The sequence below is a fragment of the Mugil cephalus genome, chromosome 7, assembly GCF_022458985.1.
Source record: "Mugil cephalus isolate CIBA_MC_2020 chromosome 7, CIBA_Mcephalus_1.1, whole genome shotgun sequence".
NCBI lineage: Eukaryota > Metazoa > Chordata > Actinopteri > Mugiliformes > Mugilidae > Mugil > Mugil cephalus.
This window is the reverse complement of record NC_061776.1, coordinates 18,912,989-18,940,913: the sequence shown is the minus strand read 5'-3', so window position 1 is coordinate 18,940,913 and position 27,925 is coordinate 18,912,989. Positions and strand designations below refer to the sequence as shown.

The 27,925-nt window shown below is 40.5% G+C and overlaps 4 protein-coding genes and 1 long non-coding RNA gene across 6 annotated transcripts; all 5 read left to right on the top strand.

The window, feature by feature from the left end:
• Positions 1–4,212: 4,212 nt before the first annotated feature.
• Positions 4,213–5,774, top strand: LOC125010217 (integumentary mucin C.1-like). Its single transcript, XM_047588625.1, has 3 exons — positions 4,213–4,480; positions 4,576–4,696; positions 5,192–5,774. The coding sequence occupies exons 1-3, from the start codon at positions 4,414–4,416 to the stop codon at positions 5,754–5,756; spliced, it is 753 nt and encodes a 250-aa protein (XP_047444581.1). The 5' UTR covers positions 4,213–4,413; the 3' UTR covers positions 5,757–5,774.
• A 2,988-nt stretch (positions 5,775–8,762) lies between these two features.
• Positions 8,763–10,841, top strand: LOC125010215 (mucin-5AC-like). The gene is made up of 3 exons (XM_047588622.1): positions 8,763–9,028; positions 9,124–9,244; positions 9,676–10,841. The coding sequence occupies exons 1-3, from the start codon at positions 8,962–8,964 to the stop codon at positions 10,655–10,657; spliced, it is 1,170 nt and encodes a 389-aa protein (XP_047444578.1). The 5' UTR covers positions 8,763–8,961; the 3' UTR covers positions 10,658–10,841.
• A 2,052-nt stretch (positions 10,842–12,893) lies between these two features.
• LOC125010220 lies at positions 12,894–14,065 on the top strand. The gene is made up of 2 exons (XR_007113030.1): positions 12,894–12,995; positions 13,501–14,065. It is a non-coding gene; the product is annotated as an uncharacterized LOC125010220 (long non-coding RNA).
• A 1,681-nt stretch (positions 14,066–15,746) lies between these two features.
• On the top strand, positions 15,747–17,044 carry LOC125010218 (C-C motif chemokine 20-like). The gene is made up of 3 exons (XM_047588626.1): positions 15,747–15,990; positions 16,088–16,208; positions 16,694–17,044. The coding sequence occupies exons 1-3, from the start codon at positions 15,924–15,926 to the stop codon at positions 16,911–16,913; spliced, it is 408 nt and encodes a 135-aa protein (XP_047444582.1). The 5' UTR covers positions 15,747–15,923; the 3' UTR covers positions 16,914–17,044.
• A 459-nt stretch (positions 17,045–17,503) lies between these two features.
• Positions 17,504–25,603, top strand: LOC125010219 (monocyte chemotactic protein 1B-like). Of its 2 annotated transcripts, none has more exons than XM_047588628.1 (3): positions 17,504–17,633; positions 20,003–20,123; positions 20,623–20,980. In XM_047588628.1, exons 1-3 carry the CDS (start codon positions 17,567–17,569, stop codon positions 20,723–20,725), a joined length of 291 nt encoding a protein of 96 aa, XP_047444584.1. In that variant the 5' UTR covers positions 17,504–17,566; the 3' UTR covers positions 20,726–20,980. The 2 variants fall into 2 exon arrangements, with proteins under 2 accessions (XP_047444584.1, XP_047444583.1); XM_047588627.1 differs by lacking the exons at positions 17,504–17,633; positions 20,623–20,980 and adding exons at positions 19,642–19,906; positions 25,302–25,603.
• Positions 25,604–27,925: the final 2,322 nt, after the last annotated feature.

Sequence of the window (27,925 nt, the reverse complement as noted above, 5' to 3'; positions counted from 1 at the left end):
AAATGCAGTCTCACACGCATCCCGCTAACGTAACTATGGACACACACAAACATTTAACTACATACCCATTGATCCATTCAGTCAAATGCACCTTTAGGCATTTCTGATAGATTCCTTACGTCCACCGATTACAGCCTTAAAGTTAGACCAAGCTATTGCTATTACCAAGCTATTTTTCATGTTCTTCCAACATGTGTATCCAGTGTCTATGAACACGTGCAGTCCATGCCTGTCACCTGCTAAAGTTGAAGTTCCTCCAAAATGACGACATGCACAGCAATAAACTGCATCTTCTTGCACAGAATATTCAACCCAGTCATATTCCTGATAAAACCTGACATTAAGGCGTCTTACATTTCTATTTGGGAAGTGGGTCAAACGAGGACGCCTAATATCCTTCTTCTCTGCTCCAGTTGACCCAGTGGCTGCTACTGCTGTAGTTGTACTGGCGCCCGCGCCCTCATCTGGGCCTTGACCTTCCTTATCGTCCAAGTCTGATGCAGCTCTTTCAATCTGAGAAATCGGTGGGGACTCAGAAATCTCAGATTCAATTCAAGAAGTTCTCAGCCTCCACGCATGTAGCCTCTTTCACCCTGTTAGCATTAACGACCAGGCTCAGGTGCTGGAGTGCCTAAAAGCCTCGTTAACAGCCGTTAACAGCCTCGTTAACAGCCCCAATCCCACCTTCACTACGTGGTCCTCCTCCCTCCGCCGCTAGGGCAAAATTGGTCTCATCACCTGGCTTTTTTTTTTTTTTTTTTTTTTTTTTGTAATATAAAAAATGACTCTAAAATTATCTGCTTTCTTTTCATTTTAGTTAATTAGCTCAGCAAAACAAATAGCACTAATAACAATAATGACCCTGGTCTGACCTCCGTCGTCTGGTCGGGGGGCTGGGAGATACTACATTTCAAGATATGGAGGGGGGATACAAGTGTTGGGAAATACCTACAGAAACTGATTATGTTGTTCTGATTTTCATTTGTAGTTAATTTATATGATTAAAATATAGAATAATCAATGCAAATTGACACAGAGTAATTCCCAGTGACGCCCCTGCGGTTCCAGAACCAGATGTTAGGAACCGGTTCCTATTTAGAACCGATTCTTGTGCCCAACCCTAAATATGTGTGACCTGTTTCAGCCAGTGGACAAGTGTCAAGCTGACGCCAGTACTCCCACACCAGACTTCATACCAAACAAATCATGAATTACACCATTCAGACTGCAAGTGTCTGTCCCATCAAGGCAGTAGTGGAAGGTTTCATGTAATCTTTCCTTTCCTTTCCTTTCCTTTTTTGCCTTTAGTGATTTTCAGATATAGAGTCTGTCTGTCAAGTTCCTGACAGTGAAAGAGAGTTGAAAGCTACCGTCTGTATAAGGGAAAAGTCAATTTGAAAACAGTTAATAGTAAATAAATGTAGATTGTTTAAATGAGTAGGCAGCCTGTCTGTATAAAAATGCTGTAAAGTGCCAAGTATCTATGTAGAAAGGGTTGAACAACCGTGGATGAATATGTGGTGAAAGTCAAGTCACTGATGTGGATGTTAGAAAGGCATGCTTGGCAATAATGAAATCTATATTCTTGACCTGAATACATATCATAGTTTCTCACCCAAAGGAATCTATGGAGGATTGACTGCAAGATAATCGAAGCTTGAACACAGGCTACCATGATCATCGCCAAGAAAACTATCCTCATGAACTGGAAGTCCAAACACAACATAAATATTACTCAAAAAATCTTTTAACCGACTATGGAAGACTTCAATGAACACCCTGCAAGGGAGCCCCTCTCCATTTGGTCACCACTCATTGTATCCTCACAAAACAGTCCTTCATGATGCCTGAGAGCCAATTCCACTTGAAGCATTACATGTCACACTACAGTCTTTGCACCTCATAATTAAAATATGATTAATATATTATACAAAATATAAACAAAGTGTTATTATTGAAACCAACTAATCCTATAGACATCAGAAGGAGTGGGAGGAGGGATGACAGATATAACTATGATGGTTATTATTATTGGAACTGCTGCTGTCTTCTTATACTAAGACCTTGGGTCCCCACGGGGCTGCACCTAGTGGACCTTCACCTGGGGTCTCCTTGCCCCTCCCGGCCACTTGTCCTCCCCCCTTCTGCTCTGGACTGCTCTCATGCAGCACATAGCATATCACTGCTATTCTTCTTGCATTCAACACTGACAGAAAAAAAAAAAACTTTTGCCACATGTGCTCCACATCTGGGAGGGGTTGGAGGTTGCGGGATCTCCAGTGGGTTGGTAGGGGCCTGAGACACCTCATAAAAATTTATAAATTTTTTATTTTTTAAATCAGTCTCATAAAAGATTTGTCTCTCCCATCCCTCCTCCTCCCCACCCACTATCCTCCATTATAGTGATTATCACTGTAATTATTAATTGTTTTCGTTTCATTTCTTTTTTATTAATGTTATTATTATTTTTCTAATTATTAATGGAAGCTCTATATTACTTTATATAGTCTTACTATAATATAATATGTAATAATAATTATTTTGTTGTTATTATTTATTACTATTTAATTGCCATGTAATAATAATGCAATAGTGATTATTAATACTTTATGATTATATTCATAATTTGCTGGTAAACATGTAATTATCAAATGTGCACACACACACAGAGACACACTGTTCACACTTTGTTCATGTCTGTATTGTCTGTATTGTATTGTCTAATAAAAAAATAAAAAAAACACAAAAAAAAAAAGAACACAGGCTACTGTCGGCCTTAGCCCACGTCAACGCCATAAATACTGTCAGTCTGACACTAATAATACGCAGCTCTCTCTCTCACATGGTGCACAGATATATTTACCTTATACAAGACAAGACAAGACAAGACAAGATAAGATAAGATAAGATAAGATAAGATAAGATAAGATAAGATAAGATAAGATAAGATAAGATAAGATAAGATAAGATAAGATAAGATAAGATAATTCTTTCCTGATCCCCACTGGGGAAATTCAAATGTTACAGCAGCACAAGTTATGAAAACCAGTTGACCAGAAAGAAATTAAAGTGGACACAGAGAGCAGGCAACAAACGACATTAACTTTACTACAGACGCCAAACGGCCTCAGTCTCCTCAGGAAGGACATCCTGCTCTGTCCTTTCCTGTAGAGGGCGTCTGTATCATGTGACCAGTCCAGTTTATTGTTGATGTGTACCCCAAGGTACATGTACGAGTCCACAATCTCCTCCGATTCCCCCTGTAGTCCACCACCACCTCCTGAGACTTGCTGATGCTAAGTTGTAGTTCCGGTTGCTCCACTCAACAACAACACAGCTCTCGATCAGTCTAGATCAGCGCTGTGTTGTTAGATAGGATAATGCAGCCATGATTTTAAAAACAAAAAGGGATATCACCAAAGCTGTTTCCATGTATAACTGCTGAAGGTCTAATATCTTTAGACAGTGAAATTTACCAGCCCTCTGCTAGCACTAGCAGTATGCTCTATATTTGTTGTATTTCAGAAATGACTTACATATTCTGCATGTCACGACAGAATGGGTTTCTTATGCCTGATGAACCTCTGCTTGTTTCGTCAACAACCCCTACTATGCACTCATATTTCAGAATGTGAACAACCTCTCTGCACCACTAGAAGCCATTAGAGGGAGCAGCAGGGAGAAATGATTTAGTACCCACTTGACTGAAGATCCAACTTATTCAGAAACAATGTTAAAACTGCATTGCATTGTCATTAACAGTTATAACAATACTCTAGTTTATGTTGCCATATGAAGCTTTCTACCGTTGCTGTGTTTTTTTCTGTGTTTTTTATGTTTTAATCTGACAATCCGACATCTTATTTTACCAATAACAAATGTGCAGGTAGGAAACAGACATAAACAGTGACACCAATCAAGATGAATGCAAAATTCATAAATACAACTGTTGTAGATCCAGCAAATGGATGGATTCAAACATGACAACTAACTGTTTCGGCTAAACAAACAAACCTACCAGGATACAAAATTATGGTCTGGTTATTAAGGGTACATTTTTTACTAGTGAAACTAAACTGATAGTTTCCTCTCCCCAGCGTGTGGCTGCAGATATCTACCCACAACAACGTAAGGGGTGAGATTGGGTGGGGTGGAACGTCCTGTTTTATAAAGGGCAAGATCAAGCTTTGAATGCTCAGAGAGACAGAGACAACATCGCTAGCACAGACAGATAAAGATAACATCACTAGTAGGAAAAAGCCACGACAGCACACAGCAGTTTAAGTCAGTGCTCTGTGTAGCAAGCAGCGAGACGATTCATTGAAGCGATTCACACTGTAGTAGTAGTAGTAGTAGTGTGTGTTTAAAGGCTCCTGGTTTCACCTCTGAAGGACATACGCTGACACTCTGAAGATGCAGCTCAGCCTGGTTTTGACCAGTTTTGTCTGTTTGATCGCGTGGATTAATTTGGGCCATACAAGTAAGTACTGCAAGAAAAAGTACTATTTTCTAGTGTTAATGTTTGTCCCTGTAAAATGAATGGTACTTACTTTTTTTTTCTCTGTGTGTGAACAGCGTTTGCTCATGGACGGGTGTCAGACTGTTGTCTCCAGTGGTCCCGCACCAAACTTCATCCCAAACAAATTAAGGATTACACCATCCAGTCTGAAGGCGTCTGTCCCATCAAGGCAGTAGTGTAAGTACTCGTGTAATTTCACAGTGTAACTTGATATATTTTAAACAAATTTCTCCTCTCTTACCTTTAGTGATATTTCACCATGTAGACAGTTTTGCTTTTATACAGATTTTCAGTCAGTGTCGCCCATAATGAAAGTGGAGTGGAGAGAATTTCATATTTTCTGCTACTAAGAACATTGTTTCTATATATTTCATTGGAGGGCTTCTGACGTTTTTAAAAATCCAATAAACAAAAAAATCCATTTGAAAACAGATCGTAGCAAAAATGTGGATTGTTCAGGTGAACAAGGATCCTGTCTGTACTTAGATGCTGTGGGATGCTTATTTTCTACATACTGAGGTAGAATATTTCAGAATCTGAACCAACTATCTTCATGGTGAGATTAGAGGGAAGTGAGGAGAAATTATTTTATGCTATCTTTACTGAACCCTACTTAATTGGAGATGATAAAGCTGCATTACACTGACATTAACAGCTCAATATCTATTGCAGGTTTCTGACGGTTCGTGGAAAGATAGTTTGCTCCAATCCAGAGATTAGCTGGGTAAAAGACGCAATTCTGAAGGTGGACGGGGCGAGAATATCTGGCAAAGCGTCAACGGTTGGCATGACACCAGCACCATCCATGACTTCAGAAAATGAAGCAGCATCAACAACTGACGTGACAACAACTCCAGCACCATCGACGACATCAGAAAATGAAGCAACATCAACAAGTGATGTGACAACGACGGCGGCACCATCGCCGACATCAGAAAATGAAGCAGCATCAACAAGTGACGTGACAACAACGCCTACACCATCGCCGACATCAGAAAATGAAGCAGCATCAACAACTGACATGACAACAAGGCCAGTACCATTGACAACATCAGCAAGCAGAAAAGCCCCTAAGAAATACAGATTGGGGAAAAGATTGAGGAAAATGATCAGGAAAATTAGGAGGAAAAATATGAGAAAAAGGCACCTGTGCAGAACCATGAAAGAATTAAGAAAGTGTTATACTTCTTCTTCTTCCTCACCCTGCTGTACCTACAAACCTATAAGAAATGTGTAGAAATATATATATATATATATATATATATATATATATATATATATATACAACAAAACTTATATTTTGACCATACTCTGTTGTTATAAATGTGCACACTGTAAAAACAAACTGCTTTTGCACATTTTTGTACTGCAAATATTTCTGTGTTTTTACTTTGTTGATAAAGTATTCTGACATTTGACTGTGGTTCTTAGTTGCTCTGCAACATGCGCAGGAAGAATACCAACACTGACACGAAAAAATTGATAGTAATCAAGATAAGTTGACAAGAAACAGTGTCAGCTACGCAAACAAATCTATACAGATACACAGCTATGGTCTGGTTAGGTTAGGTCAGGTTATTAAGGGTACATGTTTTACTTGTGAAACGGAAATCATAGTTTCCTCTCCCCACCACATGGCTGCACTGACTATTCGCCATTATGACAGGGGGAGGGAGGTGAGGTGGGGCTCGCTTGAAAGGCTCAAGGGGGACGGGGAGAAAAAAGTGCAGCTTGACAAAGTGGTAACAACAATTGGCATGACACCAGCACCATCCACAACATTAACAAAAGGACAGAATAAAGACGGACCAACTAGTGACCTGGCAGATTTCACCAACTACAAGACAACCTGAATCACAAATATATATCTGTTGTATATAAGGATGTGTTGAGCATATCTATTTGTGGTAATTATTTTAATATATGACGCGAATGCTATATTTGGATCTTTCTGCTATCAGTAAACAATAAAGCACTTTTTCAGAAAATTTTCTGGTTTTGTTTTGTTGACCAAATATGTTGACATTTAACTGTGGTTCTTGGTGGCCGTCATATCATTTACATACAGTATCAAGGAACAATGAGACCTGTTATATATGGCAGGTGGGTAGATTTAAATGAAAGGACTAACAACAATGTCAGCTACACAAACCTGTCAGAATTCAGATTAATGGTCTGATTAATACAATGGCTATTTTTACTTCTGATACAGAATTCACTGTTTCCTCCTCTCACCAAGTGGTTGCAATGACTACCCTCCATAGTGGTAGGGGTGACATGGTGGAGAGCTAAGATCAAACCACTAAGATTCAGACGGACAGAGGAAACATGTGATTTCATGTTGGAAATTGTGGATGGTTCAGATGAAGAAGAATCCTGTTTATATAAAGATTCTGTACGGTATCTTCTCCTACCTGAATGAACAATGCTCCAACACATCTACCTCCTATATTCTCTGTCATGTAACACCATCAGCTATACCTTGTATCTGTATCATCAACAGACTCTATGTGTTTGCTTTAGTCAGATGTATGTATCTATGACAGATGTGTGTTTATCTTTATTTGAGGTATTTCATATCTCTTCTCTGTCTCTACCTGACCGGCCTTAAGCAGATGGGTCCGTCCATATGAGCTGGGTTCTGCTCAAGGTTTCTTCCTCTTAAAATTTTTTGCTTGCCATCATTGCCTTCAGGCTTGCTCTCGAGGTTTCAGTTTGGATTTTGTAAAGCGTCTTGAGACTATTTGTATTATTATTGGTACCATATAATTAAAATTGAATTGAAAAAAAAAATAGTTGAATAACACCATTCAGTCTGAACGTGTCTGTAGTGGAAGGGTTCATATAATTTCACACCATGTTTTTCCTTTCTTGCCTTTAGTGTTTTTCAGATATAGAGTCTGTCTGTCAGGTTTCTAACACCACCACAGTGACAGAGAGTTGAAGGACACTGTTTATAGAACAGATGCTGTAGGATGCCAAGTTTCTACATACTAAGGGTTCAACGACTTTGGATGTTTTAAAGTGGATGAATATGTGGTGAAAGTCGAATCAACGTCACACATATGTTTAGCTTATATAGATCAACACCATGTTGTTAGATAGGATAATGCAGCCATGATAAATAATAATAATAATAATAATAATAATAATAATAATAATAATAATAATAATAATAATAATAATCAAATAAAATGAAAAATAAAGCAGGATATCACCAAAGCTGTTTCCATGTAAAACTGCTAAAGGTCTAATAACTTTAGTGAATGAAAGTCATCAGCCCTCTGCTAGCATTAGCAGTATGCAGTATATTTGTTGTGTTTCAGAACTGACTTTAGTGAAGTATTTCCACAATCTCGATGATCCGCTGCTAGTTTGCTGTAATGACCCACTGGGCTTCTCACCTGTCTTCTTGGAGTTGTACATGTTGTTGTTGTTGCATGATCAGCAACTAGTCGACTTCTTGCTATAAGTGTGAGGGTTGTCGTTGTCATCGTCTTCATCCACTTGTCCGGGTCGCGAGGGCAGCAGCTTCAAAAGGGAAGTCCAGATGACTCTCTCCTCGGCCACTTCCACCAGCTCCTCTGGAGGAATCCCCAGGCGCTCCCAGACCAGACAGGAGATTTAATCCCTCCATCGTGTCCTGGGGTGACCCCGAAGCCTCCATTGAGACATGCCCGGAGCACCGCTAACAGAAGGTGTCCGGGATCCATCCTTACCAGATGCCCAAACCACCTCAACTTATTCCTCTTGAAGTGGAGGAGCAGCAGTTCTACTCTGAACTCCTCCTATGTGACCCATGTCCTTACCTTATTTCTAAGGCTGATCCCGGGCACCTTGTGGAGGAAACTCTTTCGCTCCAGACACCACTCCGATCCATCCATCAATCTCCCGCTCCATCCTACCCTCATTTGTGAACAAGATCCCAAGATACTTGAACTCTTCCACTTGAGGCAGGACCTCCTCCATGACGCGGAGTGGGCAATCCACCCTTTTCCGACCGAGGTGACAGAACTGGTGACAAAGGTCAGCCCCGGCCAAACAAACCCACCGGGACACAAAATTATGGTCTGGTTATTAAGGGTACATTTTTCACTTGTGAAACTGAGCTCATAGTTTCCTCTCCCCACTGTGTGGCTGCAGTGACTACCCACAACAACGTTAGGGGTGAGATGGGGGGTGGAACGTCCTGTTTTATAAAGGGTGAGATCAAGCTTTGAATGCTCAGAGAGACAGAGACAACATCGCTTGCACAGAGAGATAAAGACAACATCGGTACAAGGAAAAAGCGACGACAGCACACGGCAACTTTATTCAGTGCTCTGTGTAGCAAGCAGCGAGACGATTCATTGAAGCGATTCACACTGTAGTAGTAGTAGTAGTAGTGTGTGTTTAAAGGTTCTTGGTTTCACCTCTGAAGGACATACGCTGACACTCTGAAGATGCAGCTCAGCCTGGTTTTAACCAGTCTTCTCAGTTTGATCGCATGGATTAATTTGGGCCATACAAGTAAGTACTGCAAGAAAAAGTACTATTTTCTAGTGTTAATGTTTGTCCCTGTAAAATGAATGGTACTTACTTTTTTTTTCTCTGTGTGTGAACAGCGTTTGCTCATGGACGGGTGTCAGACTGTTGTCTCCAGTGGTCCCGCACCAAACTTCATCCCAAACAAATTAAGGATTACACCATCCAGTCTGAAGGCGTCTGTCCCATCAAGGCAGTAGTGTAAGTACTCGTGTAATTTCACAGTGTAACTTGTAATATTCTGACAAATCTCTCCTCTCTTACCTTTAGTGATATTTCACCATGTAGACAGTTTTGCTTTAATACAGATTTTCAGTCACATAATGAAAGTGGAGTGGAGAGAAGTGGAGTGGAGAGAATTTCATATTTTCTGCTACTAAGAACATTGTTTCTATATATTTCATTGGAGGGCTTCTGACGTTTTTAAAAATCCAATAAACAAAAAAATGGGACGCTTATTTTCTACATACTGAGGTAGAATATTTCAGAATCTGAACCAACTATCTTCATGGTGAGATGTTATTAGAGGGAAGTGAGGAGAAGTTATTTTATGCTAACTTTACTGAACCTGACTTAATTGGAGATGATGAAGCTGCATTACACTGACATTAACAGCTCAATATCTATTGCAGGTTTCTGACGGTTCGTGGAAAGAGAGTTTGCTCCAATCCAGAGATTAGCTGGGTAAAAGATGCAATTCTGAAGGTGGACGGGGCGAGAATATCTGGCAAAGCAACAACGGTTGGCATGACACCAGCACCATCCATGACTTCAGAAAATGAAGCAGCATCAACAACTGACGTGACAACAACGCCGGCACCAACGACGACATCAGAAAATGAAGCAGCAACAACTAGTGACATGACAACAAGGCCGGCATCATCGATGACATCAGAAAATGAAGCAACATCAACAACTGACATGACAACAAGGCCAGCACCATCGAAGACATCAGAAAATGAAGCAGCATCAACAACTGACGTGACAACAACTCCGGCACCAACGACGACATCAGAAAATGAAGCAGCAACAACTAGTGACATGACAACAAGGCCGGCATCATCGATGACATCAGAAAATGAAGCAACATCAACAACTGACATGACAACAAGGCCAGCACCATCGAAGACATCAGAAAATGAAGCAGCATCAACAACTGACGTGACAACAACTCCGGCACCATCATCGACATCAGAAAATGAAGCAGCATCAACAACCGACATGACAACAACAACAGCACCATCGACGACATCAGAAAATGAAGCAACATCAACAACTGACATGACAACAACAGCACCATCGACGACATCAGAAAATGAAGCAGCAACAACTAGTGACATGACAACAAGGCCAGCACCATCGACAACATCAGAAAATGAAGCAGCAACAACAACCGATATGACAACAAGGCCAGCATCATCGACAACATCAGCAAGTAGAAAAGCCCCTAAGAAATACAGATTGGGGAAAAGATTGAGGAAAATGATCAGGAAAATTAGGAGGAGAACGATGAGAAAAAGGTGCCTGTGCAGAATCATGAAAGAATTAAGAAAGTGTTATACTTCTTCTTCTTCCTCGCCCTGCTGTACCTACAAACCTATAAGAAATGTGTAGAAATATATATATATATATATATACAACAAAACTTATATTTTGACCATACTCTGTTGTTATAAATGTGCACACTGTAAAACCAAACTGCTTTATTTGAAGGTTCCTGCTCTCAGTTGTAAAAACCTTTTTGTACTGCAAATATTTCTGTGTTTTTACTTTGTTGATAAAGTAGTCTGACATTTGACTGTGGTTCTTAGTTGCTCTGCAACATGCGCAGGAAAAATACCAACACTGACACGAAAAAATTGATAGTAATCAAGATAAGTTGACAAGAAACAATGTCAGCTACGCAAACAAATCTATAAAGATACATAGCTATGGTCTGGTTAGGTTAGGTCAGGTTATTAAGGGTACATGTTTTACTTGTGAAACGGAAATCATAGTTTCCTCTCCCCAACACGTAGCTGCACTGACTATTCACCATGATGATAGGGGGAGGGAGGTGAGGTGGGGGCTCGCTTGAAAGGCTTCTTTTTTTTTTTTCTAAGAGCCAAGATCAAGCCTTGAATGCTCAGAAAGAGCGAGACAACATCGCTAATAGGAAAAAGCCACACAGCACATATACCGTGCAAAGAGGACCGCTTTGGTTCAGTGCATGCGATACACACTGTTTGTGTTTAGAGATTCTTTGCTCCACTTCTGAGAGCCATAAGTGAGGTGCTATTCTGAAGATGGAGTTTAAACCACTCTTCTCTGTTCCATCACATGGATGAGTTTAGTCCGCATCAGTAAATAGTCCAAAAAAAAAAGAAGAGAAAAAAAGCCACTGTCTGTATGAGTGAAAAGTCAATTTGAAAACAGTTGACAGTAAATAAATGTACATTGTTTAAATGAGTAGGGTCCCTGTCTGTATAAAAATGCTGTAAAATGCCAAGTTTCTACCTACTAATGGTTGAACAAAAGTGGACGAGTATGTGGTGAAAGTCAAGTCGCTGATGTTGATGTTGCATATAAAAACACAGCAGAAAGGCATGCTTGGCAATAATGAAATCTATATTCTTGACCTGAATACATATCATAGTTTCTCACACAAAAGGAAGCTATGGAGGCTTGACTGCAAGGTAATCGAAGCTTGAACACAGGCTACTGTCGGCCGTAGCCCACATCCACAGTATACACACTGTCAGTCTGACACTAATTATATGCAACTCTCTCTCTCTCTCTCTCTCTCACATGGTGCTTCAACTAACTTCAAGGAAAAAAAAAAACACGCACTGTTAAAACTGCATTACGTTGTCATTAACAGTTAAAATACTCTAGTTCATGTTGCCATATGAAGCGTTTTGCTGAGTTGCACAGCAGTTGCTGTGTTTTTTCTTTATTCACCAAGTATTCTGGCATCTTAGTCGCTCTTATTTTTGCAGGAAGTAAATGGTAAATGGTCTTGCTTTTATCACTTTTTTTTTTTATAACTGCTTTTCTACCTACTCAAGGGTACTCAAAGAGACACATCCACCCATTCGCTCTCACACCAGTGCAAGTTGCACTGAGAAACTGGGGGGTTCAGTGTCTTGCTCGAGGATGCTTCAGGGACAACCTGCTCTACATACTGAGCCACAGCCGCCCCCCAGGAAACAGACATAAACAGTGACACCAATCAAGATGAATGCAAACACCATAAATACAATTGTTGTAGATCCAGCAAATGGGTGGATTCAAACATGACAACTAACTGTTTCAGCTAAACAAACAAACCCACCGGGACACAAAATTATGGTCTGGTTATTAAGGGTACATTTTTCACTTATGAAACTGAAATGATAGTTTCCTCTCCCCAGCGTGTGGCTGCAGTCACTACTGACAACAACATAAGGGGTGAGATGGGGGGTGGAACGTCTTGTTTTATAAAGGGTGAGATTAAGCTTTGAATGCTCAGAGAGACAGAGACAACATCGCTACAAGGAAAAAGCCACGACAGCACACAGCAGTTTAAGTCGGTGCTCTGTGTATCAAGCAGCGAGACGATTCATTGAAAGCGATTCACACTGTAGTAGTAGTAGTAGTGTGTGTTTAAAGGCTCTTGGTTTCACCTCTGAAGGACATACACTGACACTCTGAAGATGCAGCTCAGCCTGGTTTTAACCAGTCTTCTCAGTTTGATCGCGTGGATTAATTTGGGTCATACAAGTAAGTACTGTAAGAAAAAAGTACTATTTTCTAGTGTTAATGTTTGTCCCTGTAAAATAATGGTACTTACTCGTTCTTTCTCTGTGTGTGAACAGGTCTGCTCTGACGGGTCAAACTGTTGTCTCCAGTGGTCCCGCACCAAACTTCATCCCGAACAAATTAAGGATTACACCATCCAGTCTGAAGACGTCTGTCCCATCAAGGCAGTAGTGTAAGTACTTGTGTAATTTCACAGTGTAACTTGTTATATTTCAAACAAATCTCTCCTCTCTTACCTTTAGTGATATTTCATCATGCAGACAGTTTTGCTTTAATACAGATTTTCAGTCAGTGTCGCCCACAATGAAAGTGGAGTGGAGAGAATTTCATAGTTTCTGCTGCTAATAACATTGTTTCTATATATTTCATTGGAGGGCTTCTGACGTTTTTAAAAATCCAATAAAAAAATATAAAAAATCCATTTGAAAAATGGTCGTAGCAAAAATGTGGATTGTTCAGGTGAACAAGGACCCTGTCTGTACTTAGATGCTGTGGGACGCTTATTTTCTACATACTGAGGTAGAATATTTCAGAACCTGAACCAACTATCTTCATGGTGAGATGCCATTAGAGGGAAGTGAGGAGAAATTATTTTATGCTAACTTTACTGAACCTGACTTAATTGGAGATGATGAAGCTGCATTACACTGACATTAACAGCTCAATATCTATTGCAGGTTTCTGACGGTTCGTGGAAAGAGAGTTTGCTCCAATCCAGAGATTAGCTGGGTAAAAAATGCAATTCTGAAGGTGGACCGGCGAGAATGTCTGGCAAAGCGACAATGGTTTGCATGACACCAGCACCATCCATGACTTCAGAAAATGAAGCAGCATCAACAACCGACATGACAACAACGCCAGCACCATCGACGACATCAGCACGCAGAAAACCCCCTAATAAACACAGACTGGGGAAAAGATTGAGGAAAATGATCAGGAAAATTAGGAGGAGAACGATGAGAAAAAGGCGCCTGTGTAGAAGCATAACAAGAATTAAGAAAGTGTTATACTTCTTCTTCTTCCTCGCCCTGCTGTACCTACAAACCTATAAGAAATGTGTAGAAATATATATATATATGTACAACAAAACTTATATTTTGACCATATTCTGTTGTTATAAATGTGCACACTGTAAAACCAAACTGCTTAATTTGAAGGTTCCTGCTCTCAGTTGTAAAAACATTTTTGTACTGCAAATATTTCTGTGTTTTTACTTTGTTGATAAAGTATTCTGACATTTGACTGTGGTTCTTAGTTGCTCTGCAACATGCGCAGGAAAAATACCAACATTGACATGAAAAAATTGATAGCAATCAAGATAAGTTGACAAGAAACAGTGTCAGCTCCGCAAACAAATCTATAAAGATACATAGCTATGGTCTGGTTAGGTTAGGTCAGGTTATTAAGGCTACATGTTTTACTTGTGAAACGGAAATCATAGTTTCCTCTCCCCAACACGTGGCTGCACTGACTATTCACCATGATGATAGGGGGAGGGAGGTGAGGTGGGGGCTTGCTTGAAAGGCTTCTTTTTTTTTCTAAGAGCCAAGATCAAGCCTCGAATGCTCAGAAAGAGCGAGACAACATCGCTAATAGGAAAAAGCCACACAGCACATATACCGTGCAAAGAGGACCGCTTTGGTTCATTGCATGCGATACACACTGTTTGTGTTTAGAGATTCTTTGCTCCACTTCTGAGAGCCATAAGTGAGGTGCTATTCTGAAGATGGAGTTTAAACCACTCTTCTCTGTTCCATCACATGGATGAGTTTAGTCCGCATCAGTAAATAGTCCAAAAAAAAAAAGAAGAGAAAAAAAGCCACTGTCTGTATAAGTGAAAAGTCAATTTGAAAACAATTGACAGTAAATAAATGTACATTGTTTAAATGAGTAGGGTCCCTGTCTGTATAAAAATGCTGTAAAATGCCAAGTTTCTACGTACTAAGGGTTGAACAACAGTGGACGAGTACGTGGTGAAAGTCAAGTCGCTGATGTTGATGTTGCATATAAAAACACAGCAGAAAGGCATGCTTGGCAATAATGAAATCTATATTCTTGACCTGAATACATATCATAGTTTCTCACACAAAAGGAAGCTATGGAGGCTTGACTGCAAGATAATCGAAGCTTGATCACAGGCTACTGTCGGCCGTAGCCCACATCCACAGTATACACACTGTCAGTCTGACACTAATAATACGCAACTCTCTCTCTCTCACATGATGCATCAACTAACTTCAAGGAAAAAAAAAACACGCACTGTTAAAACTGCATTACGTTGTCATTAACAGTTAAAATACTCTAGTTCATGTTGCCATATGAAGCGTTTTGCTGAGTTGCACAGCAGTTGCTGTGTTTTTTCTTTATTCACCAAGTATTCTGGCATCTTAGTAGCTCTTATTTTTGCAGGGTGGAAATGGTAAATGGTCTTGCTTTTATAAAGCGCTTTTCTACCTACTCAAAGGTACTCAAAGAGACACATTCACCCATTCGCTCACACACCAGTGCCAGTTGCACTGAGAAACTGGGGGGTTCAGTGTTTTGCTCGAGGATGATCGGGGACAACCTGCTCTACCTACTGAGCCACAGCCGCCCCCCAGGAAACAGACATAAACAGTGACACCAATCAAGATGAATGCAAACACCATAAATACAACTGTTGTAGATCCAGCAAATGGGTGGATTCAAACATGACAACTAACTGTTTTGGCTAAACAAATGAACCTACCAGGATACAAAATTATGGTCTGGTTATTAAGGGTACATTTTTCACTTGTGAAACTGAACTCATAGTTTCCTCTCCCCAGCGTGTGGCTGCAGTGACTACCCACAACAACGTAAGGGGTGAGATGGGGGGGGGGGGGCGTGGAAAGTGCTCTTTTATAAAGGGCAAGATCAAACTTTAAATGCTCAGAGAGACAGAGACAACATCGCTACAAGGAAAAAGCCACGACAGCACACAGCAGTTTAATTCAGTGCTCTGTGTAGCAAGCAGCGAGACGATTCATTGAAGCGATTCACACTGTAGTAGTAGTAGTAGTAGTGTGTGTTTGAAGGCTCTTGGTTTCACCTCTGAAGGACATACACTGACACTCTGAAGATGCAGCTCAGCCTGGTTTTAACCAGTCTTCTCAGTTTGATCGCGTGGATTATTTTGGGTCATGCAAGTAAGTGCTGCAAGAAAAAAGTACTATTTTCTAGTGTTAATGTTTGTTCCTTGTAAAATGAATGGTACTTACTCGTTCTTTCTCTGTGTGTGAACAGTGTCTGCTCCTGCACCGACGTCAGACTGTTGTCTCCAGTGGTCCCGCACCAAACTTCATCCCAAACAAATTAGGAATTACACCATCCAGTCTGAAGGCGTCTGTCCCATCAAGGCAGTAGTGTAAGTACTCAAGTAATTTCACAGTGTAACTTGTTATGTTTCAAACTAATTTCTCCTCTCTTCCCTTTAGTGATATTTCATCATGCAGACAGTTTTATCTGTACGGTTTCTTTAATGAAAGCGGAGTGGAGAGAATTTCATATTTTCTGCTACTAAGAACATCGTTTCTATATATTTCATTGGAGGGCTTCTGACGTTTTTAAAAATCCAATAAACAACAAAAAATCAATTTGAAAACAGGTCGTAGCAAAAATGTGGATTGTTCAGGTGAACAAGGATCCTGTCTGTATTTAGATGCTGTGGGACTCTTATTTTCTACATACTCAGGTAGAATATTTCAGAATCTGAACCAACTATCTTCATGGTGAGATGTCATTAGAGGGAAGTGAGGAGAAATTATTTTATGCTAACTTTACTGAACCCGACTAAATTGGAGATGATAAAGCTGCATTACACTGACATTAACAGCTCAATATCTATTGCAGGTTTCTGACGGTTCGTGAAAAGATAGTTTGCTCCAATCCAGAGACTACCTGGGTAAAAAACGCAATTCTGAAGGTGGACAGGAAGAAAAAAGTGCAGCTTGACAAAGTGGCAACAACAATTGGCATGACACCAGCACCATCCACAGCATCAACAAAAGGACAGAATGAAGATGGATCAACTAGTGACCTGCCAGATTTCACTAACTACAAGACAACCTGAATCAAATATATATCTGCCATATGTATATAAGGATGTGTTGAGCATATCTATTTGTGGTAATTATTTTAATATTGACACGAATGCTATATTTGTACCTTTCTGCTATTAGTAAACAATAAAGCACTTTTTCAGCAAATTTTCTGGTTTTGTTTTGTTGACCAAATATGTTGACATTTAACTGTGGTTCTTGGTGGCCGTCATATCATTTACATACAGTTTCAAGGAACAATGAGACCTGTTATATATGGCAGGTGGGTAGATTTAAATGAAAGGACTAACAACAATGTCAGCTACACAAACCTGTCAGAATTCAGATTAATGGTCTGATTAATACTGTGGCTATTTTTACTTCTGATACAGAATTCACTGTTTCCTCTTCTCACCAAGTGGTTGCAATGACTACCCTCCATAGTGGTAGGGGTGACACGGTGGAGAGCTAAGATCAAACCACAAAGACCCAGACAGACAGAGGCAACATTGCTAATAGCAAGAGCAATGAACACACACAGCAAATCTACCATGTGCCCAAGACCGCTTGATTCAGTGCTCTGTTATCTGTTACTCGAGCCAGCAGCGAGAATATTTACTGCAAGTAATAAACAACGTAAAAGTCTGAGCTGGCTGAACGAAGTAAGCAAGGTGAAACTGTGAAGATGCAGTTCAGTCTGGTTTTAGCCACTTTTCTCTGTTTCTCCACATGGATGAGTTTGGTCCATACAGGTGAGTGCTGCAAAAAGAGTTTTTGGTTTTAGTGTTTGTCACTCAAAGATGAATAGTTCTTACTCTTTCTTTCTGCAAACAGTTTCAGCCAAGGCAGTTAAATACAAACAAATTAAGAATTACACCATTCAGACTGAAGTTGTCTGTCCCATCAAGGCAGTACTGTAAGTGCTCATGTGATTTCATGTTGTAAATGTGGATGGTTCAGATGAAGAAGAATCCTGTTTATATAAAGATGCTGTATGGTATCTTCTCCTACCTGAATGAACAATGCTTCAACTCGTCTACCTCCTAAATTCTCTGTCATGTAACACCATCAGCTATACCTTGTATCTGTATCATCAACAGATTCTATGTGTTTGCTTTAGTCAGATGTATGTATCTATGACAAATGTGTGTTTATCTTGTTTCTCCTGCGATATTTGAGGTATTTCATATCTCTTCTCTGTCTCTACCTGACCGGCCTTAAGCACATGGGTCCGTCCATATGAGTTGGGTTCTGCTCAAGGTTTCTTCCTCTTAAAAATTTTTGCTTGCCATCATCGCCTTCAGGCTTGCTCTTGAGGTTTCAGGCAGGATTTTGTAAAGCGTCTTGAGACTATTTGTATTATTATTAGCACCATATAATTAAAATTGAATTGAAAAAAAAAATGTTGAATAACACCATTCAGTCTGAACGTGTCTGTAGTGGAAGGGTTCATGTAATTTCACACCATGTTTTTCCTTTCTTGCCTTTAGTGATTTTCAGATATAGAGTCTGTCTGTCAGGTTTCTAACACCACCACAGTGACAGAGAGTTGAAGGACACTGTTTATAGAACAGGTGCTGTAGGATGCCAAGTTTCTACATACTAAGGGTTCAACGACTTTGAATGTTTTAAAATGGATGAATATGTGGTGAAAGTCGAATCAACGTCACACATATGTTTAGCTTATATAGATCAGCACCATGTTGTTAGACAGAATAATGCAGACATGATTAAAATTAAAGCGGGATATCACCAAAGCCATTTCCATGTAAAACTGCCAAAGGTCTAATAACTTTAGACAATGAAATTCACCAGCCCTCTGCTAGCATTAGCAGTATGCAGTATATTTGTTGTATTTCAGAACTGACTTTAGTGAAGTATTTCCACAATCTTGATGCTCTGCTGCTAGCTTGCTGCAATGACCCATTGGGCTTCTCACTTGTCTTCTTCAAGTAGTACATGTTGTTATTGTTGCATGATCAGCAACTAGTCGACTTCTTGCTATAAGTGTGAGGGTTGTCGTTGTCATCGTCCGGTTCGCGAGGGCAACAGCTTCAAAAGGGAAGTCCAGACGACTCTCTCCTCGGCCACTTCCACCAGCTCCTCTGGAGGAATCCCCAGGCACTCACAGGCCAGACGGGATGGTCATGTCACCCCAGGACATGGGGTGACCCTGAAGCCTCCATTGAGACATGCCCGGAGCACCGCTAACAGAAGGCGTCCGGGATCCATCCTTACCAGATGCCCAAACCACCTCAACTTATTCCTCTTGAAGTGGAGGAGCAGCAGTTCTACTCTGAACTCCTCCTATGTGACCCATGTCCTTGCCTTATTTCTAAGGCTGATCCCGGGCACCTTGTGGAGGAAACTCTTTCGCTCCAGACACCACTCCGATCTGTCCATCAGTCTCCCGCTCCATCCTACCCTCATTTGTGAACAAGATCCCAAGATACTTGAACTCCTCCACTTGAGGCAGGACCTCCTCCACGACGCGGAGTGGGCAATCCACCCTTTTCCGACTGAGGTGACAGAACTGGTGACAAAGGTCAGCCCCGGCCAAACAAACCCACCGGGACACAAAATTATGATCTGGTTATTAAGGGTACATTTTTCACTTGTGAAACTGAACTCATAGTTTCCTCTCCCCACTGTGTGGCTGTTGTGACTACCCACAACAACGTTAGGGGTGAGATGGGGGATGGAACGTCCTGTTTTATAAAGGGTGAGATTAAGCTTTGAATGCTCAGAGAGACAGAGACAACATCGCTAGCATAGAGAAATAAAGACAACATCGGTACAAGGAAAAAGCGACGACAGCACACGGCAACTTAATTCAGTGCTCTGTGTAGCAAGCAGCGAGACGATTCATTGAAGCGATTCACACTGTAGTAGTAGTAGTAGTGTGTGTTTAAAGGCTCTTGGTTTCACCTCTGAAGGACATACGCTGACACTCTGAAGATGCAGCTCAGCCTGGTTTTAACCAGTCTTCTCTGTTTGATCGCGTGGATTAATTTGGGTCATACAAGTAAGTACTGCAAGAAAAAAGTACTATTTTCTAGTGTTAATGTTTGTCCCTGTAAAATGAATGGTACTTACTCATTCTTTCTCTATGTGTGAACAGTGTCTGCTCATGGACCACCGTCAGACTGTTGTCTCCAGTGGTCCCGCACCAAACTTCATCCCAAACAAATTAAGAATTACACCATCCAGTCTGAAGGCGTCTGTCCCATCAAGGCAGTAGTGTAAGTACTTGTGTAATTTCACAGTGTAACTTGTTATATTTCAAACAAATCTCTCCTCTCTTCCCTTTAGTGATATTTCACCATGTAGACAGTTTTGTTTTTATACAGATTTTCAGTCAGTGTCACCCACAATGAAAGTGGAGTGGAGAGAATTTCATAGTTTCTGCTACTAAGAACAGCGTTTCGATATTTCATTGGAGGGCTTCCGACGTTTTTAAAACTCCAATAAACAACAACAAAAAATCAATTTGAAAACAGGTCATAGCAAAAATGTGGATTGTTCAGGTGAACAAGGATCCTGTCTGTATTTAGATGCTGTGGGACGCTTATTTTCTACGTACTGAGGTAGAATATTTCAGAATCTGAACCAACTATCTTCATGGTGAGATGTTATTAGAGGGAAGTGAGGAGAAATTATTTTTAACTTTACTGAACCCGACTTATTTGGAGATGATGAAGCTGCATTACACTGACATTAACAGCTCAATATCTATTGCAGGTTTCTGACGGTTCGTGGAAAGAGAGTTTGCTCCAATCCAGAGACTCCCTGGGTAAAAAAAGCAATTCTGAAGGTGGACAGGGAGAAAAAAAGGGCAGCTTGACAAAGTGGCAACAACAATTGGCATGACACCAGCACCATCCACAGCATCAACAAAAGGACAGAATGAAGATGGATCAACTAGTGACCTGCCAGATTTCACCAACTACAAGACAACCTGAATCAAATATATATCTGCCATATGTATATAAGGATGTGTTGAGCATATCTATTTGTGGTAATTATTTTAATATATGACAATAATGCTATATTTGGACCTTTCTGCTATTAGTAAAAAATAAAGCACTTTTTCAGCAAATTCTCTGGTTTTGTTTTGTTGACCAAATATGTTGACATTTAACTGTGGTTCTTGGTAGCCATCATATCATTTACATACAGTATCAAGGAACAATGAGACCTGTTATATATGGCAGGTGGGTAGATTTAAATGAAAGGACTAACAACAATGTCAGCTACACAAACCTGTCAGAATTCAGATTAATGGTCTGATTAATACTGTTGCTATTTTTACTTCTGATACAGAATTCACTGTTTCCTCTTCTCACCAAGTGGTTGCAATGACTACCCTCCATAGTGGTAGGGGTGACACGGTGGAGAGCTAAGATCAAACCACAAAGACTCAGACAGACAGAGGCAACATCGCTAATAGCAAGAGCAATGAACACACACAGCAAATCTACCATGTGCCCAAGACCGCTTGATTCAGTGCTCTGTTATCTGTTACTCGAGCCAGCAGCGAGAATATTTACTGCAAGTAATAAACAACGTAAAAGTCTGAGCTGGCTGAACGAAGTAAGCAAGGTGAAACTGTGAAGATGCAGTTCAGTCTGGTTTTAGCCACTTTTCTCTGTTTCTCCACATGGATGAGTTTGGTCCATACAGGTGAGTGCTGCAAAAAGAGTTTTTGGTTTTAGTGTTTGTCACTCAAAGATGAATAGTTCTTACTCTTTCTTTCTGCAAACAGTTTCAGCCAAGGCAGTTAAATACAAACAAATTAAGAATTACACCATTCAGACAGAAGTTGTCTGTCCCATCAAGGCAGTACTGTAAGTGCTCATGTGATTTCATGTTGTAAATTGTGGATGGTTCAGATGAAGAAGAATCCTGTTTATATAAAAATGCTGTACGGTATCTTCTCCTACCTGAATGAACAATGCTTCAACTCGTCTACCTCCTAAATTCTCTGTCATGTAACACCATCAGCTATACCTTGTATCTGTATCATCAACAGATTCTATGTGTTTGCTTTAGTCAGATGTATGTATCTATGACAAATGTGTGTTTATCTTGTTTCTCCTGCGATATTTGAGGTATTTCATATCTCTTCTCTGTCTCTACCTGACCGGCCTTAAGCAGATGGGTCCGTCCATATGAGCTGGGTTCTGCTCAAGGTTTCTTCCTCTTAAAATTTTTTGCTTGCCATCATTGCCTTCAGGCTTGCTCTTGAGGTTTCAGGCAGGATTTTGTAAAGCGTCTTGAGACTATTTGTATTATTATTGGCACCATATAATTAAAATTGAATTGTAAAAAAAAAAAAAGTTGAATAACACCATTCAGTCTGAACGTGTCTGTAGTGGAAGGGTTCATATAATTTCACGCCATGTTTTTCCTTTCTTGCCTTTAGTGATTTTCAGATATAGAGTCTGTCTGTCAGGTTTCTAACACCACCACAGTGACAGAGAGTTGAAGGACACTGTTTATAGAACAGATGCTGTAGGATGCCAAGTTTCTACATACTAAGGGCTCAACGACTTTGGATGTTTTAAAGTGGATGAATATGTGGTGTAAGTCGAATCAACGTCACACATATGTGTAGCTTATATAGATCAGCACCATGTTGTTAGATAGGATGATGCAGCCATTATTTAAAAAAAAAAAAAAAAAAAGCGGGATATCAACAAAGCCATTTCCATGTACAACTGCTAAAGGTCTAATGAAATTTACCTGCCCTCTGCTAGCATTAGCAGTATGCAGTAAATTAGTTGTATTTCAGAACTGACTTTAGTGAAGTATTTCCACAATCTCGATGATCCGCTACTAGTTTGCTGCAATGACCCACTGAGCTCCTCACCTGTCTTCTTGGAGTCGTACATGTTGTTATTGTTGCATGATCAGCAACTAGTCGACTTCTTGCTATAAGTGTGAGGGTTGTCGTTGTCATCGTCTTCATCCACTTGTCCGGGTGGCGAGGGCAGCAGCTTCAAAAGGGAAGTCCAGGCGGCTCTCTCCTCCGCCACTTCCACCAGCTCCTCTGGAGGAATCCCCAGGCGCTCCCAGACCAGACGGGAGATATAATCCCTCCATCGTGTCCTGGGGTGACCCCGAAGCCTCCAGTGAGACATGCCCGGAGCACCGCTAACAGGAGGCGTCCGGGAGCCATCCTTACCAGATGCCCAAACAACCTCAACTGATTCCTCTTGAAGTGGAGGAGCAGCAGTTCTACTCTGAACTCCTCCTATGTGACCTATGTCCTTACCTTATTTCTAAGGCTGATCCCGGCCACCTTGTGAAGGACACTCTTTCGCTCCAGACACCACTCTGATCTGTCCATCAGTCTCCCGCTCCATCCTACCCTCATTTGTGAACAAGATCCCAAGATACTTGAACTCCTCCACTTGAGGCAGGACCTCCTCCACGACCCGGAGTGGGCAATCCACCCTTTTCTGACTGAGGTGACAGAACTGGTGACAAAGAGAAGCCCCGGTTGGGAACGACCCTCAGACCCTCCTTCTTCAGCCTGAAGGCTCCCCTCACCTCTGGTGTCCACCAGCAGGTTCGGGGGTTACCGCCCCAAGCAGCACCAGCGACTTTGCCACCGCAACTTGCCCACTTGATAATGGCGGAGCCGAATATTTGCCCATTCAGACTCAATGTCCCCCACCACCACCGGGACCCGGTTGAAGCTCTGTCAGAGGTAGGAGTTAAAGACCATCTTGATAGGTTCTTCTGCCAGACGTTCCCAGCAGACCATCACTATTTGTTATCTTCATTGACCAAATATTCTGACATCTTAGTAGCTCTTATTTTACCAATAACAAATGTGCAGGAAAGAAACAGACATAATCAGTGACACCAATCAAGATGAATGCAAACACCATAAATACAATTGTTGTAGATCCAGCAAATGGGTGGATTCAAACATAACAACTAACTGTTAGCTAAATAAACACACCTACCAGGATACAAAATTATGGTCTGGTTATTAAGGGTACATTTTTTACTTGTGAAACTGAACTGATAGTTTCCTCCCCCCACTGTGTGGCTGCAGTCACTACCCACAAAAGTGTTAGGGGTGGGGGGACAGAACGTCTTGTTTTATAAAGGGCAAGATCAAGTTTTTGAATGAAACATCTCGAGAAGGAAAAAGCTAAGACAGCGCACGGTGACTTGATTCAGTGCTCTGACATCTAGTGAAGCAAGCAACAAGACAATTTATTGAAGCGATTCACACTGTAGTAGTAGTAGTAGTAGTGTGTGTTTAAAGGCTCTTGGTTTAACCTCTGAAGGACATACACTGACACTCTGAAGATGCAGCTCAGCCTGGTTTTAACCAGTTTTCTCAGTTTGATAGTGTGGATTAATTTGGGTCATGCAAGTAAGTACTGCAAGAAAAGTACTATTTTCTAGTGTTAATGTTTGTCCCTGTAAAAGGAATGGTACTTACTTTTTCTTTCTCTATGTGTGAACAGAGTGTACACATGAACCACCGTCAAGCTGTTGTCTCCAGCCGTCAAGCTGTTGTCTCCGGTGGTCCCGCACCAAACTTCATCCCAAACAAATTAAGAACTACACCATCCAATCTGAAAGCGTCTGTCCCATCAAGGCAGTAGTGTAAGTACTCCTGTGATTTCACAGTTTATGTAAAGTGTCTTTGAGTATTCAGAAAAGCACATTAAAATAAAATGTATTATTATTATTATTAATATTATTATTATTATTACAGCGTAATTGTTATACTTCAAACAAATCTCTCTTCTCTTACCATTAGTGATATTTCATCGTCTAGACAGTTTTGGTTTTCACTCACAGTGTCTAGGTTTAGGTCCTAGTGCGACTATAGTGAAAGAGGTTCTGTATATTTAATTGGTTGTCATGGTTGGACATTCTTAAAATTTCAAAGTGATAGCAAATGTGGATTGTTCAGATGGACAGATGCTGTGTAGATACATTTCAAACAAATCTCTCCTCTCTTACCTTTAGTGATATTTCATCATGCAGACAGTTTTATCTGTACGGTTTCGTTAATGAAAGTGGAGTGAAGAGAATTTCATATTTTCTGCTACTAAGAACATTGTTTCTATATATTTCATTGGAGGGCTTCTGATGTTTTTAAAAATCCAATAAACAACAACAAAAAAATCAATTTGAAGACAGGTCGTAGCAAAAATGTGGATTGTTCAGGTGAACAAGGATCCTGTCTGTATTTAGATGCTGTGGGACGCTTATTTTCTACATACTGAGGTAGAATATTTCAAAATCTGAACCAACTATCTTCATGGTGAGATGTCATTAGAGGGAAGTGAGGAGAAATTATTTTATGCTAACTTTATTGAACCCGACTTAATTAGAGATGATAAAGCTGCATTACACTGACATTAACAGCTCAATATCTATTGCAGGTTTCTGACGGTTCGTGAAAAGATAGTTTGCTCCAATCCAGAGACTCCCTGGGTAAAAAACGCAATTCTGAAGGTGGACGGGGATAAAAAAGTGCAGCTTGACAAAGTGGCAACAACAATTGGCATGACACCAGCACCATTCACAGCATCAACAAAAGGACAGAATGAAGACAGATCAACTAGTGACCTGCCAGATTTCACCAACTACAAGACAACCTGAATCAAATATATATCTGCCATATGTATATAAGGATGTGTTGAGCATATCTATTTGTGGTAATTATTTTAATATATGACAAAAATGCTATAATTGAATCTTTCTGCTATCACTTAACAATAAAGCACTTTTTCAGCAAATTTTCTGGTTTTGTTTTGTTGACCAAATATGTTGACATTTAACTGTGGTTCTTGGTGGCCGTCATATCATTTACATACAGTTTCAAGGAACAATGAGACCTGTTATAAAAAATAAAGAAAAACACCATCTGTCACTTTTTAATCGAATGAATTTGATGGATCAAAGTGGGCGTGACCGATCAAGTGTGTGTCAGCAATTTTCAAAGTGGGCGTGACTGAGGAAGTGGGCGTGACTGAGGAAGTGTGCGTCACCAACTTTCAAGGTGGGCGTGACTGAGGAAGTGGGCGTCAGCAACTTTCAAGGTGGGCGTAACCAACGTTGATTGGATGTTGTGGCATTTCACTTTCCTTGGGGGTAGGAAGTCGGGGTCTGTGTGAGAATCTTTGTTAAGATGAGTCAGCGGGGTCACGACCCCCGAGGTAGGAAGTCGGGGGGTATGTGAAAGTATTTTTATTACCTGAAACAGCGGTGTCACGACCCCCGAGGTAGGAAGTCGGGGATTATGTGAGAATCTTTTTATTAGGTGAAAAAGCGGTGTCACGACCCCCGAGGTAGGAAGTCGGGGATTATGTGCAAGTATTTTGATCAGGTAAAAACAGCGGTGTCAAGACCCCCGAGGTAGGAAGTCGGGGGGTATGTGAAAGTATTTTTGTTAGGTGAAACAGCGGTGTCGCGTATAATACCGCTGGTCAGTCGATGTCATACGCGCATTTCATCACGGCCTGCCGCTGAAGACATCACATCAGTCCTGCCTGAGAGTCTCCAAAGAAGCTAATTATCTTTTTTCTGGGGAGGGTAAGTAATCTCTGTACCTTTATTAGCGGGTGATTCCTTTTACTACACCTAACATAGTTTTTCCGAACCTGTTTTTCAGAATAAAGATATCTTTTCGTGAAAGCATCAAAAATGGATTCTTGTATGTAACATTTTAAGACTTACATGATTTTATACATGTTTCATTGTTACGGTATAATGATAACACAGGGCCTTTCTTCCAGACACTGAGAAAGCGGCCTTCTTTTGCCGTGCATATGATGAGGACAGCCAGGGCATCTTATGTAAGGCAGTTATTTCATTCAAATGAAGCTATACATTTTACAGAAATTTACAAGAATTACTCTTGTATTTTTTTGTAGGCACCCTGAAGTAGTCCCATCCACCGCATCTGTATCAGTTCAGAATGGTTAGTTACTTTCCTTTAAAAAAAAAAAAAAAACTGCATGTGTGAATATATTTATATGTGTGTGTGTGTGTTTCACTAAAGTATTATAATAATAAATTGTTTTCTGGTTATAGTATATCCTTCTCAGACCGTAATCTGGCCAGGGAGCGGACTGTTTGAAGGTAGAAGCACTAACACTCTTCCACTTTCCTTTGACTGTGTATCCCAGAATGTATGTGATAGATTCTATTGACTTGTATTATACTTTAGCAGGTGACGAAGCAATACTAGACAGCGTTTTGGATTACGAGAACGAGAGTGGACTTCTATCTCTATCTGAAATTCATACAACAGACAGGCCCGAGACACCTCCGACTAACGGTAAGAAAAAGAAGAAAAGAAAAAAAAAAGTATAAATTTTAAATAAATAAGTAAAATAAATCTAAACCCGTCTCTCTCCATTTTGTAGAGTGCAGACCAGAACCCGCTCACAAGGTGGACAAGGCTACTTGTACCAGCGAAGACGGTGTCTACCCGCTACTCGTCATACCCGACACGCCAGAAAAGCAAGGCAGACAACCGGCTAACAGTAAGAATTATTATTATTTTTTTTTAAGAAACTAAATGATTATAAGTAAGCCATGTCACTCATTGTGATATTTTAACATGATTCTGATAGCTAAAGAAGCTGACACTGACGGAGGACCATCTGGATCCAAAATTAGCATACCAGAAGCACTAGAGAAAGCAGTGACTGACGGTAAGAATAAAATACAAATTTTATACAAACTTAAAATAAATAATAGCTAATCAGCTAAATAAAATAAATACTTCTTTATCTATGCTGTAGATTCCAGGCCATACCCCAGACTGAAGCATTCCACTAGAAGAAGCGGCAGGAGGAATACGAGGAGATCAGCTTCAGGACGTCGGGGTCTATCGAGAGGGAAGGTTGTGAAAACTTTTTGGAAAATACTGACTTCTGTTTGTGAATTGACCTCAGCGTTGACTAGGTAGAGTCGTGTGTGTTGTAATGATGAATGATCAAGGGGAAAATTCGGTCTCGCAGTCAGCTCTGTTATCTTTACAGTCTTCGGTCTCGCA

Coding starts and splice junctions, on each gene's coding strand:
- LOC125010217 (XM_047588625.1), top strand. CDS start 4,414: ATGCAGCTCAGCCTGGTTTTGACCAGTTTTGTCTGTTTGATCGCGTGG. Junction 4,481..4,575: donor GATTAATTTGGGCCATACAA/GTAAGTACTGCA, acceptor GTGTGTGAACAG/CGTTTGCTCATGGACGGGTG. Junction 4,697..5,191: donor TGTCCCATCAAGGCAGTAGT/GTAAGTACTCGT, acceptor TATCTATTGCAG/GTTTCTGACGGTTCGTGGAA.
- LOC125010215 (XM_047588622.1), top strand. CDS start 8,962: ATGCAGCTCAGCCTGGTTTTAACCAGTCTTCTCAGTTTGATCGCATGG. Junction 9,029..9,123: donor GATTAATTTGGGCCATACAA/GTAAGTACTGCA, acceptor GTGTGTGAACAG/CGTTTGCTCATGGACGGGTG. Junction 9,245..9,675: donor TGTCCCATCAAGGCAGTAGT/GTAAGTACTCGT, acceptor TATCTATTGCAG/GTTTCTGACGGTTCGTGGAA.
- LOC125010218 (XM_047588626.1), top strand. CDS start 15,924: ATGCAGCTCAGCCTGGTTTTAACCAGTCTTCTCAGTTTGATCGCGTGG. Junction 15,991..16,087: donor GATTATTTTGGGTCATGCAA/GTAAGTGCTGCA, acceptor GTGTGTGAACAG/TGTCTGCTCCTGCACCGACG. Junction 16,209..16,693: donor TGTCCCATCAAGGCAGTAGT/GTAAGTACTCAA, acceptor TATCTATTGCAG/GTTTCTGACGGTTCGTGAAA.
- LOC125010219 (XM_047588627.1), top strand. CDS start 19,840: ATGCAGCTCAGCCTGGTTTTAACCAGTCTTCTCTGTTTGATCGCGTGG. Junction 19,907..20,002: donor GATTAATTTGGGTCATACAA/GTAAGTACTGCA, acceptor ATGTGTGAACAG/TGTCTGCTCATGGACCACCG. Junction 20,124..25,301: donor TGTCCCATCAAGGCAGTAGT/GTAAGTACTTGT, acceptor TATCTATTGCAG/GTTTCTGACGGTTCGTGAAA.